Source organism: Blennius ocellaris, assembly GCF_963422515.1.
Source record: "Blennius ocellaris genome assembly, chromosome: 13".
NCBI classification, from domain to species: domain Eukaryota; kingdom Metazoa; phylum Chordata; class Actinopteri; order Blenniiformes; family Blenniidae; genus Blennius; species Blennius ocellaris.
In genome coordinates this window covers 17,745,195-17,760,954 of record NC_137662.1, presented here as the reverse complement: position 1 = coordinate 17,760,954, position 15,760 = coordinate 17,745,195, and the positions used below count along the sequence as shown (strand labels likewise).

The 15,760-nt window shown below is 41.1% G+C and overlaps 2 protein-coding genes across 2 annotated transcripts in view; one reads left to right on the top strand and one right to left on the bottom strand.

The window, feature by feature from the left end:
* Positions 1 to 349: 349 nt before the first annotated feature.
* On the bottom strand, positions 350 to 3,086 carry znf503 (zinc finger protein 503). Its single transcript, XM_080507021.1, has 2 exons — positions 2,566 to 3,086; positions 350 to 2,239 (listed from the first exon to the last, which is right to left on the bottom strand). The coding sequence occupies exons 1-2, from the start codon at positions 2,818 to 2,820 to the stop codon at positions 806 to 808; spliced, it is 1,689 nt and encodes a 562-aa protein (XP_080363147.1). The 5' UTR covers positions 2,821 to 3,086; the 3' UTR covers positions 350 to 805.
* A 6,234-nt stretch (positions 3,087 to 9,320) lies between these two features.
* Positions 9,321 to 15,760, top strand: part of lrmda (leucine rich melanocyte differentiation associated) — a 209,913-nt gene continuing 203,473 nt past the window's right edge. The window contains exons 1-2 of the mRNA XM_080507114.1: positions 9,321 to 9,395; positions 10,736 to 10,836. Coding sequence (XP_080363240.1) covers positions 9,354 to 9,395; positions 10,736 to 10,836 — 143 coding nt within the window. The 5' untranslated portion in view covers positions 9,321 to 9,353. The remainder of the gene's footprint in view (positions 9,396 to 10,735; positions 10,837 to 15,760) is intronic.

Below are 15,760 nucleotides of genomic sequence, written 5' to 3'. Positions count from 1 at the left end.
ACACACACACACACACACACACACACACACACACACACACACACGTGATAATTGAAGTTGCAAATCATCTCAAGGTTTCTGAAGAAAGAAAGAAAGAAAGAAAGAAAGAAAGAAAGAGAAAGAAAGAAAAAGAAAATAACTTCTATAAACATGGTTTGACAACTTGAGAAATCTATGGGCCTGCGTCAGCGGAAACGAGATGATATTTTCTCATCTGCAATATTATAACAAACCAATAAAGTCGATCTGTGGAGTGTAAATGGTGTTAAAACTTCAGAAAATGAGGCACACGGGGATATGGAACAGAGTTGTTTCTTATTTTTTTTTCCAGAATACATACAAAAAAATACCAATTCTCTTTCCATGGTTGTACACCTGAAAAATAACGGCAATTTAAAATGTGGACGATTTTTTTTTTGTTGTTGTTGAAATTTTAAGAAACAAACATGCATGTAAATTATTTCCATCTCAATGAGACATTAAATAAGAACAAATACAATCATAGCAATTTCAAATTAACATCGAAATGAAGACCCCTACTTTAATTAGTACTCTAACATATGTGTGTGTGTTTGTGTGTTTGACTTTACCTATAGAGTTCAGTTTCAACATAATGCACTTTTTGAGTTGCTCAAATATTTTCCATTTGCAGCTATTATCGCCTGCTTTGAAGCCGACATATAAATAAATACAGTTGAAGTCCACGGATCCCGCCCATAAGTTTTAGCGCACTTAATATAAAAGTCTTTATATTTGCATTCTTAGTACTTATAAACTTTTTTCCAAAGTCTTTTATGGTGTGTCCTCACTGGTATCCAAGCGCTGATGCTGTGGTGAGTCTCTGGCCATACAGTGCGTAAGGGGAGTAATAGGGGCCGGTGGCTGCGGGGACGGGGACCGGGGCTCCGGGGGTTGGCAGGGGACTTTTGGAGTAAGGGTGGTAGCGGGTGCTGAGTCCTAACGCGTGGTGCGGGCTCCGGAGAGCCAAAGTCCCGGGACTCCCGGGTGCTCCTGACGGTGGCATGTGCATATGGCAGGCCATGGCCGCCGCGGCGGCGCTGGCCAGAGATGAGGACCCCGGGTAGCCGGATATCAACTTCTCCGCCCCGGTAAAAGCCGTGTGTGTCCTCAGGTGATTCAGCAGCTCCTCCGAGGAGGAGAAACGCTTGTCGCACGGTCCGTTCGCAGACACCCAGTTACAAACGTGAGGGAGGGGGTCGTTGGGGAGCATGAAACCGTAAGGGTACAGGGGGTGTCCGCTGAATGACGGCGCCGAGGAGTGGACGCCATGGATGGGGTGTGTCGGGTACATTAGTGGGTAGCTGGACTTGAGGGCGTTCGCGGCTGCCGCTGCGGCCGCGGAGTCGTGCGCGCAGGACGCACTGGCTGCGCCCGCTAAGTGACTGGCACAATGGTAACTGAGGCAGTAAGGGTCTCTGCACAGGCTGGCCGACATGATGGAGGGTGGAGAAGCCCCGGCCAGGGGACTGGATCCAGCCTTACTGCAGCCCAGCGAGTTGGCCAGTTGTGCGTTTACCAGGCTTCCCCCATGGGGCAGGAAGTGTTGGGGGTACCCGGCATAGGCCCCGGCCAAGCTGCCGGGGTAGGTCATACCTGCAGGGGGCAAAGGGAAAACAGTCTGTCCCGGTTTGTAGGGGGAAACCGGCGCCACAAGTCCCGAACCGAGAACGGATGCGGAGGATACAGAAGTTACAGATGAGGACTCCGAGGAGGAGGTGTTCTTATTGCCAGGCGTTGTCTCCTGGTGCTGGTTCACTTCCACGTTAATCCCACCGCAACTGACGCTTATCCTACTGTGGCTCGTGGTGCCAGAACCGTCCGTAGTGCCGTTTTTATTACAATCAGACTCTTTCTTGTCATCCCTGTCCCCACACTTGCCGTCCGATGGCATGGGGGAGGCTGAAGTGCTGGAGTTGGGGCTGCCTGTCCGCGGCGTGAACGGCTGGCAGGTGGCGCTCGGCACTCGGAAACCAGACTTCTCTCCGCCTGAGACGCCAGAAGACGAGTCCTTCTTGTCTGACGGTTTAGAATAAGGTTTGAAGCTGGATTTGTCATCCACACCAATGTCACTCAGTTTCAAAGGACCTGATTTAGATTCCTTCTCGCTAGATCCATTCGATGCCGCGGAGGATAATTTGGAGGAGGGCGGCGGGTCCGGCTTGCCGATCTGAGAGCAGGTCTGCGCCAACAGAGCCAACGGACTTTTCTTGGCGTCGAGCTGCGAAAAAGGATCAAATAAATGTTAACAAACGGGGATAAAGTGCTGGTCTACAGCTTTATTTGACCATAGTATGACACGGATATCTGGAGAATCTCGGGTCTTCATAAAGGAGGGGGGATTAATATTTTACGCACGGCTCGTCTGCGAGGAAAACAATAATCATGATTATGTCATGAAGAGCAAATTACGAGGCTTGTTACTAGATTACGCACTAACTATAAACACGGTGGTTTCAATTAAACATGATATCAAACAGGGCAGAATAATTTCAAAACACCAGCTGAACTGAATTAAATACGAGGTCAAATAAATATCTTTCTTACCTCTATGGGACTGACTGGGGTAGAAGGCAAAGGCTGCAGATACTCCGGGTGCAAAATGTGTCCCGACCGTGCGGTAAGCATCTTCAAGACCTTGATGGGAAGTCGGTTTGCTTGGCGTAGTGGATCCGACGGTGGTGCGGAGTGAAGAAAAGGCTTGTTGATGCTCGCCGAGCTGCTATTCCGAGAACGGCTGCTTTCCCACGCTACACAAATATCACTATTTTTCTGGACAGACGCCGAGGGCGATGTGATCATGTCCCAATTGTCAGGAAATGGAATGGCGACGCTTTAGTCAGATTCATTAAGAAAATTATTTTTTTTCGCAAAAAGCACCTCAAGAAAAGAAAGAAAGATTTTAAAAAAAAAAAGAGAAAAGAAAAAGAATAAAACCCTTGAATAATGGGGAGTAATCCTGCTGGTAAAGGAGCAAGGCGCGGCAGCTGGAGGAGGAATGAGACCGTGCGAGGTTATCGCAGATCCGAGGCTGCGTCTTGCACCATGAGCGCTGCGCCTTCTGTGCGTCTGTGTGCAGGTCCTCGCTCTGTACTCCCGAAGTACGAACTGGGAGAAATTTTCACTTCAAAAGCAGCTGAATTAGTCCGAGATTAAAGCCTTTGCCGCCTTCCAATCAAATGGGACCCTGAGGTGATTGGAGGGTCAAGGGGATGTGACGTTCTCCTCTTTGTAAGCGCCTCTATTTTGACAGCTCGGGGGAGGAGATAGGATTCAATATGTTGCTTCCCGTGAACGCCGACACCTTTTTTTTTTCTTTTTTTAAATGGAAACGTTTTGGGAACGACATGAATCGAGTATAAATAACACAATACAACTGGGCTTGCAGATACACTCTATAATGTATTAACTTTGGGGACACTTTAATGATGAAGATGAAGGTAATAGGTGCTAAATTTACTATTTCACACGCATGGTAAAATTGTAATATATTTTACAGTCGTTAACACACTAGACTGACTTTTATATTTGTCAAGAGCAAAATATAAGTTATGCTGGGAGTCGTTCAGTGCTTTTTAGTGTATCCGGTCCTATAACACAGATCTGACAACTGCTTCATAATAATATTTATCGTTTTATGTTCATATTTACAATTCTATTACTACGTAAACGGGTAAATTAGTTGTTATTCTCAGATAAAGATGCGCGCGCATTGCGCACGGCCATTTCTCTCGCTCTCTCACTGGCAAACATAAAACCAACCACTTCAGCTTGAATTCCCTAAACAGACAAGCGTTGACAGGAATAGACCAATGTAGTGATGGAGGGATGTGAATGTCACATGTTTTCAGTATAATATACACCGCCCTTCTATTTCTATCTCCACCCCTCCGTCAAGTGTCAATTCTGCTCCACCGCAATCAATCAGTTATTTGTCAGACGCTGTCAATCCGCCGCTTGATTTATGTCAGCTATTGTGGCTGATTACATGCCAGCGTGACTGCAGGAAAAGAACAAATGGGGGGAGAGAGCGAGAGAAGACATTCTACAAGAGACACAAGTTTTCGGACGAAATAAATCGATCCTCGTGTAAAGATTTAATTTTCAAACGCGCCCGACAATAGCCTGCACAGCCTCAGATGGTGTGGTGGTGGTGGTGGGGGGGAAAGGCGAAAAGAAAAAAAAAAAAAGCAGTGGGTTAAAAACTTCACCTCAGCTCAGTTGTTTCTCAGTAAGGTGTCCAACTTTTTGAATTTTTTTTCTTCATAAAAAACACCTCGGAGGTGGTATAGGCTACATGATGAAACTTTAACAACTTGCAGACAGTCCGGCTCACATGTTCCGCAGAGAAGCTGTTAGTGCTTATGGTGCTAAAGTGCTTTTGCTATAATGGGCCGATTATTGTGTTAACAAGAAGCCTAAGGTAAAACACCGGTGCTTCCAACAAATATCTAGGTTAACAAATGTTTTATAAGAAGAAAAAAAATTAAAACAAGAAATCTAAATGACTCAAAATTGTTCAAACTTTAAAAAAAATAGTTCATTTCGCAGTTTTAGAGGACATTAATATTTTTAAACTCTCTTTTATTTTTATATACAATTCTTTTCTTTTTATAAGTTTGAAGAATTTACAAAAGTGTGATTTAATTGAAGATGTTAAACGTCACAGAAACAGAGCTCTGTCCATTTTGGGTAAACGCGTCTGCTATTGTTGTTAAAACCTGTCATCTGCCTGCAGGCACACTGTCATCTGCAACAGGAACAACAAAGCAAGGAGAAAAAAAAAATCCAGACATTTTTATACTGATGTCAGCTCGATTTTATTTACATACAATGAAAATGATTTATTTTCTTCAAGAGGTTAGAAAAGCGGACCTGGGGAAAGAAAAGAAGAGAAATGGTCTGTCAGGCCGCTGAGAAAAGAAGTTTAAAATGCCTTGAACTATTCACCAGTGAGATGGCTAATCAGTATTGAGGCTCCGGGGCAATCGGGCAGCTTTTCAATGTGGTTTTCCTTTCATCTCAATCGGGATGGAGGCGCTCAATTAAAAGCCTATCAGTTTGTAAGTAAATCAACGCCTATCAAAGTTGTCACATCAAACAAAACGATTATTATTGCGACCCGCCTCAGCCATTAATCTCTTTCTGTGGTAATCTGCTTGACAGGTCAACTTGGAGAGCAAGAAAACCTGGAGTGGACAGTCAAGGGGCCAAAATATGTTTGAGAGCAACATGGGAAAAAAAAATTGACGATATAAAATTCAACATAAATAAAAAGAAGACGCAGTGTGCTTTGGTTTAGAAATCCGCCATCAGGGTTTGGATTACAGCCGGATTGAATAAAACTAAATATTTATCTGGAGGGGGGTAAAAACAGCTGCAAGATTTTATAAATATAAACATTAGTTTTGTTTTTTTTAACGCACAGAAATAAAAACCTATAGGCCCGAGCTGCTTTATTTTTTTTAAGGTACTAATAAATAAAACCATTTACTTTATTGAAAAGTCATAATTTTTATTTTCACCTATACATAGTAACAAATATGCCCGCTCTCAGTACAATTCTTTAAAATCCAATCTCTTAGTTTCTTAAGAAGATAAATAAAGTCATCCTTAGTTTTTTTTTTCTGATAGAAAAAAGAGGGACGTTTCCCAATATGCAAAGATGTGTGATTGATAACAGGCTTGCTGTTTTCTGCGAGGGATGTCAGTCCGTGACACAATATGTGAGTTATTAGGGCAAAGAAGGGCAACAATAAATTTTCAGTGTCAGGCGAAAACCCTCTTTATTGTCCGTATGACGAATGGGCTTCTGCACCAGACACCAAAATACTCGACATTCCTCTTAAATGGGAACACATTTCTGCGACCATAATTCACCATATTTAAATAGAAAGTTTTAATATCCCCATATATTTCACGAGACTGACATGTTTATGAATCACCACGCATGCAAATACAACTATTTACATCTTGCGAGGAGATGTGTTGGACTTGCAGGATTACTGCTTTGTTGTTGGACAGACTCCTTGATATGAATCAGATAATCACACAATTCAATATTACATATGGATTTTATTTATTAAACAGAAAATATACGCAATTAAACAACATTTTTGTTTAATTAAACAACATTTTTGTTTAATTGCGTTGGAAATGCGTTGGGTTTAATTAGACTACACTTAAAAAAAAACAAGACTACTTAATATACACTTATTGCTGTTATTGACGCTAAGATCGTAAAGTTATTAATTGTACTTGTATCCGTTTTCACTTTATTGACTTTCAGACAGCGCACCAACAAGAACCTGAAGCGTTTACGCACAGACTCACATAACCTCCGTGCAGGACAAAACAGACAAAATAAGATGCAGGAAAGCAGATCATAAGATCAAATAATACTAATAATAATTTAGAATAATAAACATGCATTATTTCTTTCCATCGAAACTCCAAGAGCAATGACAGGTTTACGGAAAAGTCCGCGACACGACATTACCTGGAATTAATGCCTACTAAGCTCCGACGTAAAGCGTTAAAGAATAAGGAAAGGATGACAAAAAGTAACATTGCAATGCATTAGAACGTGCAGTCATTCTGTCTAAAAGAAACTTGTTTTAATTTCTCAAACACAACCACTCATTCTGCCAAGTGCGACGCTGCATGCGGACTGACTTGCAGGAGCCATGCAGCCTCTCGCTCCCTCTCGCTCCCTCTCTCTCTCTCTTTTCCTTGTGTGGGAGGTCTTGGGTGACGTCAGACACCACGCGGAGAAAACGGAGGCGCAGCATGGCGCGCGCACAAACTTTCACACGTTATCCAAACTGCAGCCACTGTAAATCCATAGCATCCCGCAAAATCAATCAATATCTATCTATCTATCTATCTATCTATCTATCTATCTATCTATCTATCTATCTATCTATCTATCTATCTATCTATCTATCTATCTATATATATATATAATGGGGTCATAATGTGAAACAAGACCTGGAAGTAAAGTGAGTAACAATGATGTTATGATGAAAAGCGTGAAAAAAAACAATGGAAAAAAAGCCCCCACTGAGGCAAGAGTGCGAACTGATTGTTCGAACTGATAAGTATAGATATTGAAAAAAAAAAATCAATCTCATTAGCTGCTTTACATTCCCCTCTTTTGTAATATGTATTTCATAGATACTATACACTATATATACCAAAGTATCCAGACCCTGACCATTATATAAACAAGGACTGTATAGTCTGTGGGATTCATTAAATCTGTTGGACAAGAAGCTCTGGCTTGCAATCCGATCTAGTTCTTCCCAAAGGTGACCAATGTGGTTGAGTTCCTTGCTCTGTGTGGGCCAGTAGACCACTTCCATAGAAAACTCCACAAACCACATCTTTATGGTTGTTGTTTTGTGTGCTCTGGGGCAGAAAAGTGTGTCCTCCGAACTGTTGTCACAAAGTCACAAATGTCTGTTATGTGCTCAATGTGATACACTCGTGGCAACGGGTCTGATCGAAACACCTGAATTCGCTAATAAACTCGTGTCATCTGGTGAGAGACGTCCTTTGGGTGTTGACTTTTTACAGCTGCATGACTGCACAGGTGTTTCCATTTATCCATCTCCAATAACGCTTCATCCAGGTCAAGGTTGTTGGAGGCTGGAGTGGGTCCAAGCTGACGATGGACGAAGGCCGGACACACCTGGACAGGTCACCAGGCCATTATATTACAAACACACGCAGGCCAGGAATATGATAAAGTAGTTGCACTGGGCAGACGTCATAACTCTCCCGTTTATTTCCTTTTGACACAAGATACATTTCAATTTACTAACTCTAAAGACTTAAAGATTTACAAGAACCAATAAAGTGTAAAGTCTTCACAAATTCTGCTGAACAATGTAAGACAAAGGCAATATACCTGAGACAACTAATGGAAATGGGACTACAGATGTCATATCGACCCTGACACAATTGTTTACATCTCAGTGGAATACACTTGCCAATGCTACATGTTTGATTCAATATCTCAATATTAAATAGCTTGTATAAAAACTACATGGGAAACACTGAATAAGGAAGTAGGTTTGCTTGTATTGTATAAACTGGGCTTACATTTCTCTACACAAATAATTATGTTGCATAGTGCATGGCTCAGAATACAAGACACACTTCTGAGGACACAACTGCTTCATCTTAAACCAAAAAGTCTTGGAACAGTTTCTAGGGGTGAAGCTGCAGTGTTTTTGTAAAATATGGACAACAGAGAAGAGGGATGACAGGAAACGGTGGCTTTCTCCCTCCTCCCTTCAGTATAAGACCACAGATGGACTTCTACTAAATAGTGTAATGTTTTACCTCCTTTAGTTTCTTTTCTCTGTAGATGTGGGGGGAAAACTACTCCAGTGTTCACTTACAGTACGTGCATACTGTATGTCAAGTGCAAATACATCTGTAAACGGTGCAAACGAGGTGCGAATGAGCCATTGTTGTGTTAATTAGTGTCGCATGCATATCTAATTAAATTCCAACCTACATTAACCCCTTTTAGGTCCTATTTGTGTGAGGGGTATGTCTTTCTAATCTCATATAAAAAAAAAAAATCATGTTGGATTGAATTTTCCAGATATTTTCAAACAACTGAAAGCGAAACTGAGGTAGTTAAATATGCGCAATTGTTTTTCATTTCCTCATAGTAGTCTGCTGAACTGCTTTCAGTGACTATATTTGGTTCTGAAAGTTCAATAGCATAGGTGCATAGGTGCATTAGTTTTCATGTCTGCAATATTCTGTATTCTGTATGTGCTGTGTGAGTCACTTCATCATACCGGCTGATTCCTTAATAGTCGACAGACTCACGTTTTGATGACTGCACGTGAAAGGGACATTTCCGATAAATCTACACTCCGTGCATGTGTGTGCCGAACATTTAAGTTATGTTATGATTTGTTTGATTTTGACTGAGTTGATGCGTTTCAGCTTGTATTTCAGCAGATCTGGCAACCCTGGAAATGCCTGTTTGAAACTCCGTAACGTCTCCCACCACGATGAGATGCACAAGTGATAATACTGTTTGGCATCATGTTTCTTAACACACTCGCAGGGTGGACGTTACGCGGAAATGAGGAGAATCTGTCCCAAAGTGCACCCACGTGTTTCCGCACGATCAGCTGATCGAGGCGGCACGCGGAAGCTGTGAAGTGAATCTGTCGTAGATCTCCAAAGTCTCTGCATCTTCAAACAGCTTCCTTCAATATTGTCAACAGCGGTGTTTCTTACCGAGGTTTGGAAACATCATTCAGAAAGAAAACTACAACCGTCTCGTCCGTTTCCGGGAGAAAGTTATGGAAAACGACGAGCCGCTGGTCGCTTTGAATGGGACTCAGGTAAGTTTGCAGAAAAACAAAAACAAAAACAAAAAACTGTTGCAGTTAGGCTTTATCTGCTATTCTTCTATTGGAATAACTTCGAGAGAGCAGTATGCATGTGTTAAAGTTCTGATTGTACTTTTCCTCCACATCAGCGGCTGTCATGTGACACACTGTAGCTGACTTTCATTTTTGGAGCCACGCCTACACGTTCAGTGGAAAAACGAGCAGCCCTGTGCAGCATCATCTCAACTAAAGCTCTGCTATTCAGAATGCAGCCTGATAACACTTGCTCAGGTGAAAACAATAGATCTTCCCTGCAGTCTGGCCACAGTGAGCAATGCAGTTATAACAAACCAAGGCCACCTTTTCCAGAAAACGTGCAAAATCTTAAGTTATATTTGCTTTTGGCTTTATTCACTTTTATATGCAGCGTTTGACATGATGCCACCTGCCTCTTTGAATGCATGTGTGCAAGCTCCTGTGTGCCTTTGTATTTTGGTGAGCGTGGGCATGTTTGGCTTCATTTTAAACCTAGGGATGTCAAAGATAAGGCCCGTGGGCCAAAACTGGCCTGCAAGAATCTCCAATCCTTCCCGCCAAGCCACCAAATAAATGGTAAAAATTTCAAATAAAACACTATTTATAAAACAAACAGATAAACATATTTCTTAAGAGTACCGGACACAACATAACACTGAGATCTGAGCTGAGATATCTGTGATGCTAAAATATAGCAAACTCGTTTCAGAAACATGATAACCAAGTGAGTTTGTAAAAACATGCATAATACAACATCTATAGAAGTTTTTTTTTTTTTTTTTTAACTTTTCACTATATTTTGCACCAGAAGGTTTCATTAAAATGTACTTTATTTTGAGATTGTAATAATTGGTTTTGTGAAAATATAGACATTTTGGTCACGTATACTCTGCAACAAAGAAAAAAAAACATTATTATAGCAGTATTTTACCAGTTCAGGCCACTGAAGATGAAATTGGGCTGTATGTGTGTCCTGAACTAAAATGGGGTTTTCACTCCTGCTTTAAAGTTCTGGCAAATCGGTTCGCAGCCTTTTCTAGAGATAATCTAGAGATAATCTCATCAGAAACAGATTGTGAACACTTTTTTTATTCCCAAAAAGATGTAGATTTTGTCTCACTGTCACAATTTCTACCACGTCAGTTCATTGAGAGAGTCTCCACTTATGTTTCTGGAGAGCCCCTTTCCTGCTACAACATACCTGATTGTAAAGAAAAGGCTCCTTATTAGGTTTTATGAGGAGAACGATGCGACAAACAAACTGGATCAAGGTATGTTTTTTTTAATCCAGTCACTCTGTGCTTGACTTTCTTCAGGTTTCATATATCGGCCATGACTGTAAAGAGATTCCCGACTTTCTTGGAGAAACATACGGTCAGCTGGCCAGACGTCTCGACCTGAGTTTCAATCAACTGAGGTGAGATGATAATAGACATATACCTGTCTGCCTCTCTCGGGGCCCATCCAGGCCTGGTGTTAACATGCATTTCAGGTGATCTGGTCATGAGTGGCGAGCCCAAAAGACAAGCGTGAACTGGAATGCACCTGGCCACACAGGCTTTGTTGTCAAGAGTGTGCTTCACTTGTCCGGAAGCGACATAGTGGAGGAAGTTATACAATCTGATCTCAAGTGGTTAGCCCGAAATGCATGAGACTGACAAATGTATACAGTCTTTGTCAGGGTTTGTAACATGTGATCAGATTTCTCGAAACGCATGTTAACGCCAGGTCTGAACAGGCCCTTTGTGTTTGTGATACTGGGAGTCATGTTTCTTTATGTTAGGTGCAATTGATTGTGTGTCCTGACCTTGTCAGGTGGTCAGGATGCTGTCACACTATAAAAGAGTCTAAAGCTGAGTGTTTGAACGGGGCCGTGCCATGCTGGGGTAGGAAAAAGGGCACGGTTGATAAATATGACATGCTAATTTCAGCAAATCGAAGAGATTCCTCTGTCAGGACATGAAGGAGCAGCTCGTGGCAGCAGCTTCAGAGGGGGCTGCCATTTCAACAGCAGGATGAGCACAGTTGATCTGGCAAGCAAAAGAAAAGGAGTGATGGCTTTAAGGAACTTTTGTTTCTGATCCTTTTTTATGACTGTCAGGCCATAAAGTCATCTTGGTGTGATTTCGGTGTCTTGGGGGGTCACACTGCCAGTATTAATAAATGACCTGCTCTACCCACTGTGGCACAACCGCTCCTTTAGTTGCCTTGTTGCAAGATGTTATCTGTGCAGTTCTTTGAGCAGCAGAGTGAACAGTGTTCACATTCCATCTATGTTGGTGTTTATGTCTCCTGTAATAATAATACAGCTATGAGCTTGTGTATTTTTTGAATAATTTCAATATTACATACTCCAATATCCTCCCACAGTGCATAAAAAAAACCTGATTAGATTATTTGGTGACTCTGAATAGGTGTAATAATGAGTCCGTGTGACTTTGTGTCTCTTTAAGTGTACCTGGTGATGGAATGGTGACCTGTGCAGTGTTTACCTCAACTTCAGCACTTCAGATGAAGCAGTATAAAAGATAGATGTATGATATGAGCCACAAAAGTGATGGACACGGACATCCAGAGTCTTTCTAAAATGGTCACACAACTGTTTTTAGAAAGATGGTCCATTTGTTTTTTTTGTTGGCTCTAATTGCTCATTATGAGAAAAGTCACAAAACATAGTGTGAACTCCCATACTCCAAAGACTAACGTTTCTCCTCAGTATTACATCGGAATACTTACAGAATTCACGTCGGGTGTACAAAACAAGTGTCTTGGTATTACCTCAGAGGAAGTGAAAGCATGTTCTGTCCTACAGAGAGCGTTATGAAATCGAACTGAAACAACCCTTAATGTGTGTTGGTTTCAGAAATATCGAGGCTGGCATTATGTTTCTTGCCCTTGAACCTGTCACATTAAAGATTTGATGTCTGGAATCAAATATTTATGCCTCGCATATTACTAATTTATCATTAGTTTTCACTTCGGCTAATCTCAGACGTCAGATATCATTACTGAACTTCAAAGGCTGGTTTGGGCAGAGAAGTAGTGCAAAAAGTACGCAAACCGATCCGGGCTTGAGTCGGTGGACTATTGATTGATGTTTTGCTTGTAGGGAAAGTGATCTGCTACACAGTTCTTCATCTTTTACTTCTGCAGACATTGTGTTTAGCAGGCCCAAACTGAAAATGTGTTTTTACCATCAAACGAACAAACAAATATACCCAAATGAAATGTTGTATTTTAGTTTTGATCCGGTTTTCTATTTGAATTCCGATTTTCCTGCCTTCCACGTAGCATTTCTACACACAAGTCTAACATCTTTTAAAGCGACACCACTTGATATTAACTACGAAGTGTAAACTGTCCAAACGCAAGCTCTGTATTCAGACATCATCTATTACCAACCTGCTAGTATGGCTCCTCAAACCTTTAAACCATGTACATGCTCACTGTCAGTAAGAGCTCACGTGACAACACTGGGAGGTCATGGGTGGTCTGAGATCTGAAATTCAATAAGCGGCACAACATGTGATTGCGGGATATATTAACGAAGGCATAACGACCCCCTGGGAAGTTTAGATACCCGCAAGAATGTCACTAATAGACCCTCTGACACAGCTTACTTACTCTGTGCTGTTGTATTGGTGTCACACTATTGGCACAAAATGAAATACCATTCATCATATTTTCAGTAAGGGAATAGCTTTTGTCTGAGGCCAACTGGAAACATTGATATATATCGAAGAAACATCACGTCTTCAGTTATTTGTATATTTTTAATTTCTTTTATTTTTGCATCACTTTTTGCATTTATCTGGACTTTAACATCAGTTTTACCTGTTTTTTGTCATTACCGGTCATTTTTAATTGTAATAAAAATAATTGTAATAATGATTCTTGGTTAATCTTTAAAAATGCTATTTCCCCCCATTCAGGAGTTGTATTTACAGTTTTATGTCATTCCTTTTTTTTTGTCTTATAACTGTCAGTATTCCTGTGAAGCACTTTTACATTTACCTACAGGAAAACTGAATAACATTTGATTGATTGCGTGTTCAAAAGTTGAGGAATAAGTCCTCATGTGATTAATTAGTTGTGATTGTTGATATTTGTTTTTCCTCTAAATCAATGTAAGGATACATTTTATCCACGTGGTAATAATTCCCATATGAAATAGAGAGGACAAGTCTATCTCGCAGCATCAACATTCAGAATCCTGTCGACTCCGCCTGTCGCATAGTAGAGACGTCTGCGTATTGACATCCTGACCTCATTTTAGTGTCAGCTCAAGCAAACCAGGTGTAAGCAGATGCACACGTTGGTTAAACTCGGTGGACTGCCTTCAGGATCATGCTCCTCTTCATGCTGCTCCACTGAAATCGAGAGGGAGACATTGCCAGGGTTTGTTGTCGCTAATATGCTTCTTTCTGTCAGTTCAATTGACAAGGATCATCCAGCAGCCTGACAATGAGTCACAATGAGAAGAGAGGTACTGGCACCGGTTGCAGCCGAGTCATATGTGCTTTTTTATTTATTTATCTTTTTTTTTTGCGTGTTGGTGTGTTTGTGGATGCTCCGTGCGTGCGCTCGCTCGCTTGTGGTGTTTGTGCATCTGTCTCTGTGAGCATAACAGTGAGTGGCTGGGCAGGTAATGGCAGGATGAAATTATGGTCGTGGGCTGTCACACCCACACCTCTCCCTCTGTGTGCCGTAGTGTCATCCTGTCTCATCAATGTGTTGAGAAGTGTGGCTCATAGTGAGATTTCTGTCTCAGCACGGGCTCGGTTGGTATCGTATTGTCCACTTTGTTCCAGGTCAGGTGTGTATACAGTGCAGCGAGGGGGCATGTGCAATGTTGACATGAATTTCCTCTGTGACTGCAGTGCACTTTCGCTGCCTGCATCTGTTACATGCAGTGTTATCACATTGGACGCATGAGGATTGCAGTAGACACGTGCCTGTGACTCACAGGAAGAACTCTAACAATGTTACAACAGTCATGCCTTTCTTCAGAAAACTGACAGAATCCGATAAACAAGTCACACAATAACATTTGTGAAACCTCAAGCCTGTGCTCTTAAAAAAAAAAAAAAAAAAAACTAAACAACTTGGTTCTGATTGAACTTTTCAAAATTCCACGCTTGCTTAAGATATGCTGCAAAATCAAGAAGAATCATTGTTGTGAAGAGATGCAGTCAGTTTTTGGCACAAATTGAAAGTTTGTGTTTGTTATGCAATTGTTTGCAGAACATTGACACATTTCCAGTCAAAGGGTTAAAACCAGGATTTGTTTCCAGGTACTGTCTTTCAAAAATTACCAGTCACTCACCAGAACAGGAAACTTTGGAAACTGTTTGGAAGGTTGTTGTTTTTTTGCAATCGTTGTAACCAGTAGATGAGTTTCTCTGCACATGAATACAATGCAAATGCAATGCAAGTTTGAAATGACCGAGATTGGGCAGAGATTTGTCATAATGGCATGGAATTGGGAAAAAAATATTGGAAATTGGTTGGAAAAGCATTTATAGTGATGTAGATTTTCTGTGAGAGTCATCGAAGCATTACATGTAATCTAGCAAAATATCATGGAACTTGGAAAAAAACTCCAACTAATTTCTTGTTTAGATCACTTCCATTTGTCTTTTGGAGTACACGGATGAAATGGAAAGAACTTTGAGAGAAAGTTGGATTATTTTTTCACTGGAAATCCTTTTGTCCAATCGTAAGAGCTCAACCCCTGTAATTGGATACTTCCTATAAAAGGCAGTGGTGCACATATTATAGCTCCAGGTTTAGAAGTTTGCATGTAGCAAAGAGAACACCTATAATCACAAAGTATGACAGGATGATTCCTTTTTCCTAAATGCTTTCAACCATATTGAATAGACGGAGTGCTAATGAATACCACTGGCTTTGTGTCTAAATAGTTTCTGTTGGTGAGAATTCACTCATTTTGTTTCTCAGGAAAGAAAAAGCTTCTTTTTAAATGTACTGTTTCATAGCGGTTGTTCTCCACTCCACTGGCTTCAGCTTTTGTTGTTTTGATCCCAGAATATATGAGGAGTGACTCGGTGACTTGCCCAAAAATATCCAATATCTTGGGACCCACAATTTCATGGTAAAGATGGTGGAAATAAAGAGTGCCTTGAGGAGCCAAGTTTTTGAGATTTTTTTCTTCTGCAATTAATTTTGAAGGCAAAACGGTTGCAGAGGTGACATTTTAATTCACTACATCCCTATCATACCATGTGTATTAAAAACGTTCAGATTTCATAGCAGAAATTGCAAAAAACCTCTTGTTCATGCAAGGAGGCAGTACTTGATGCACATCTATGGCATGTACA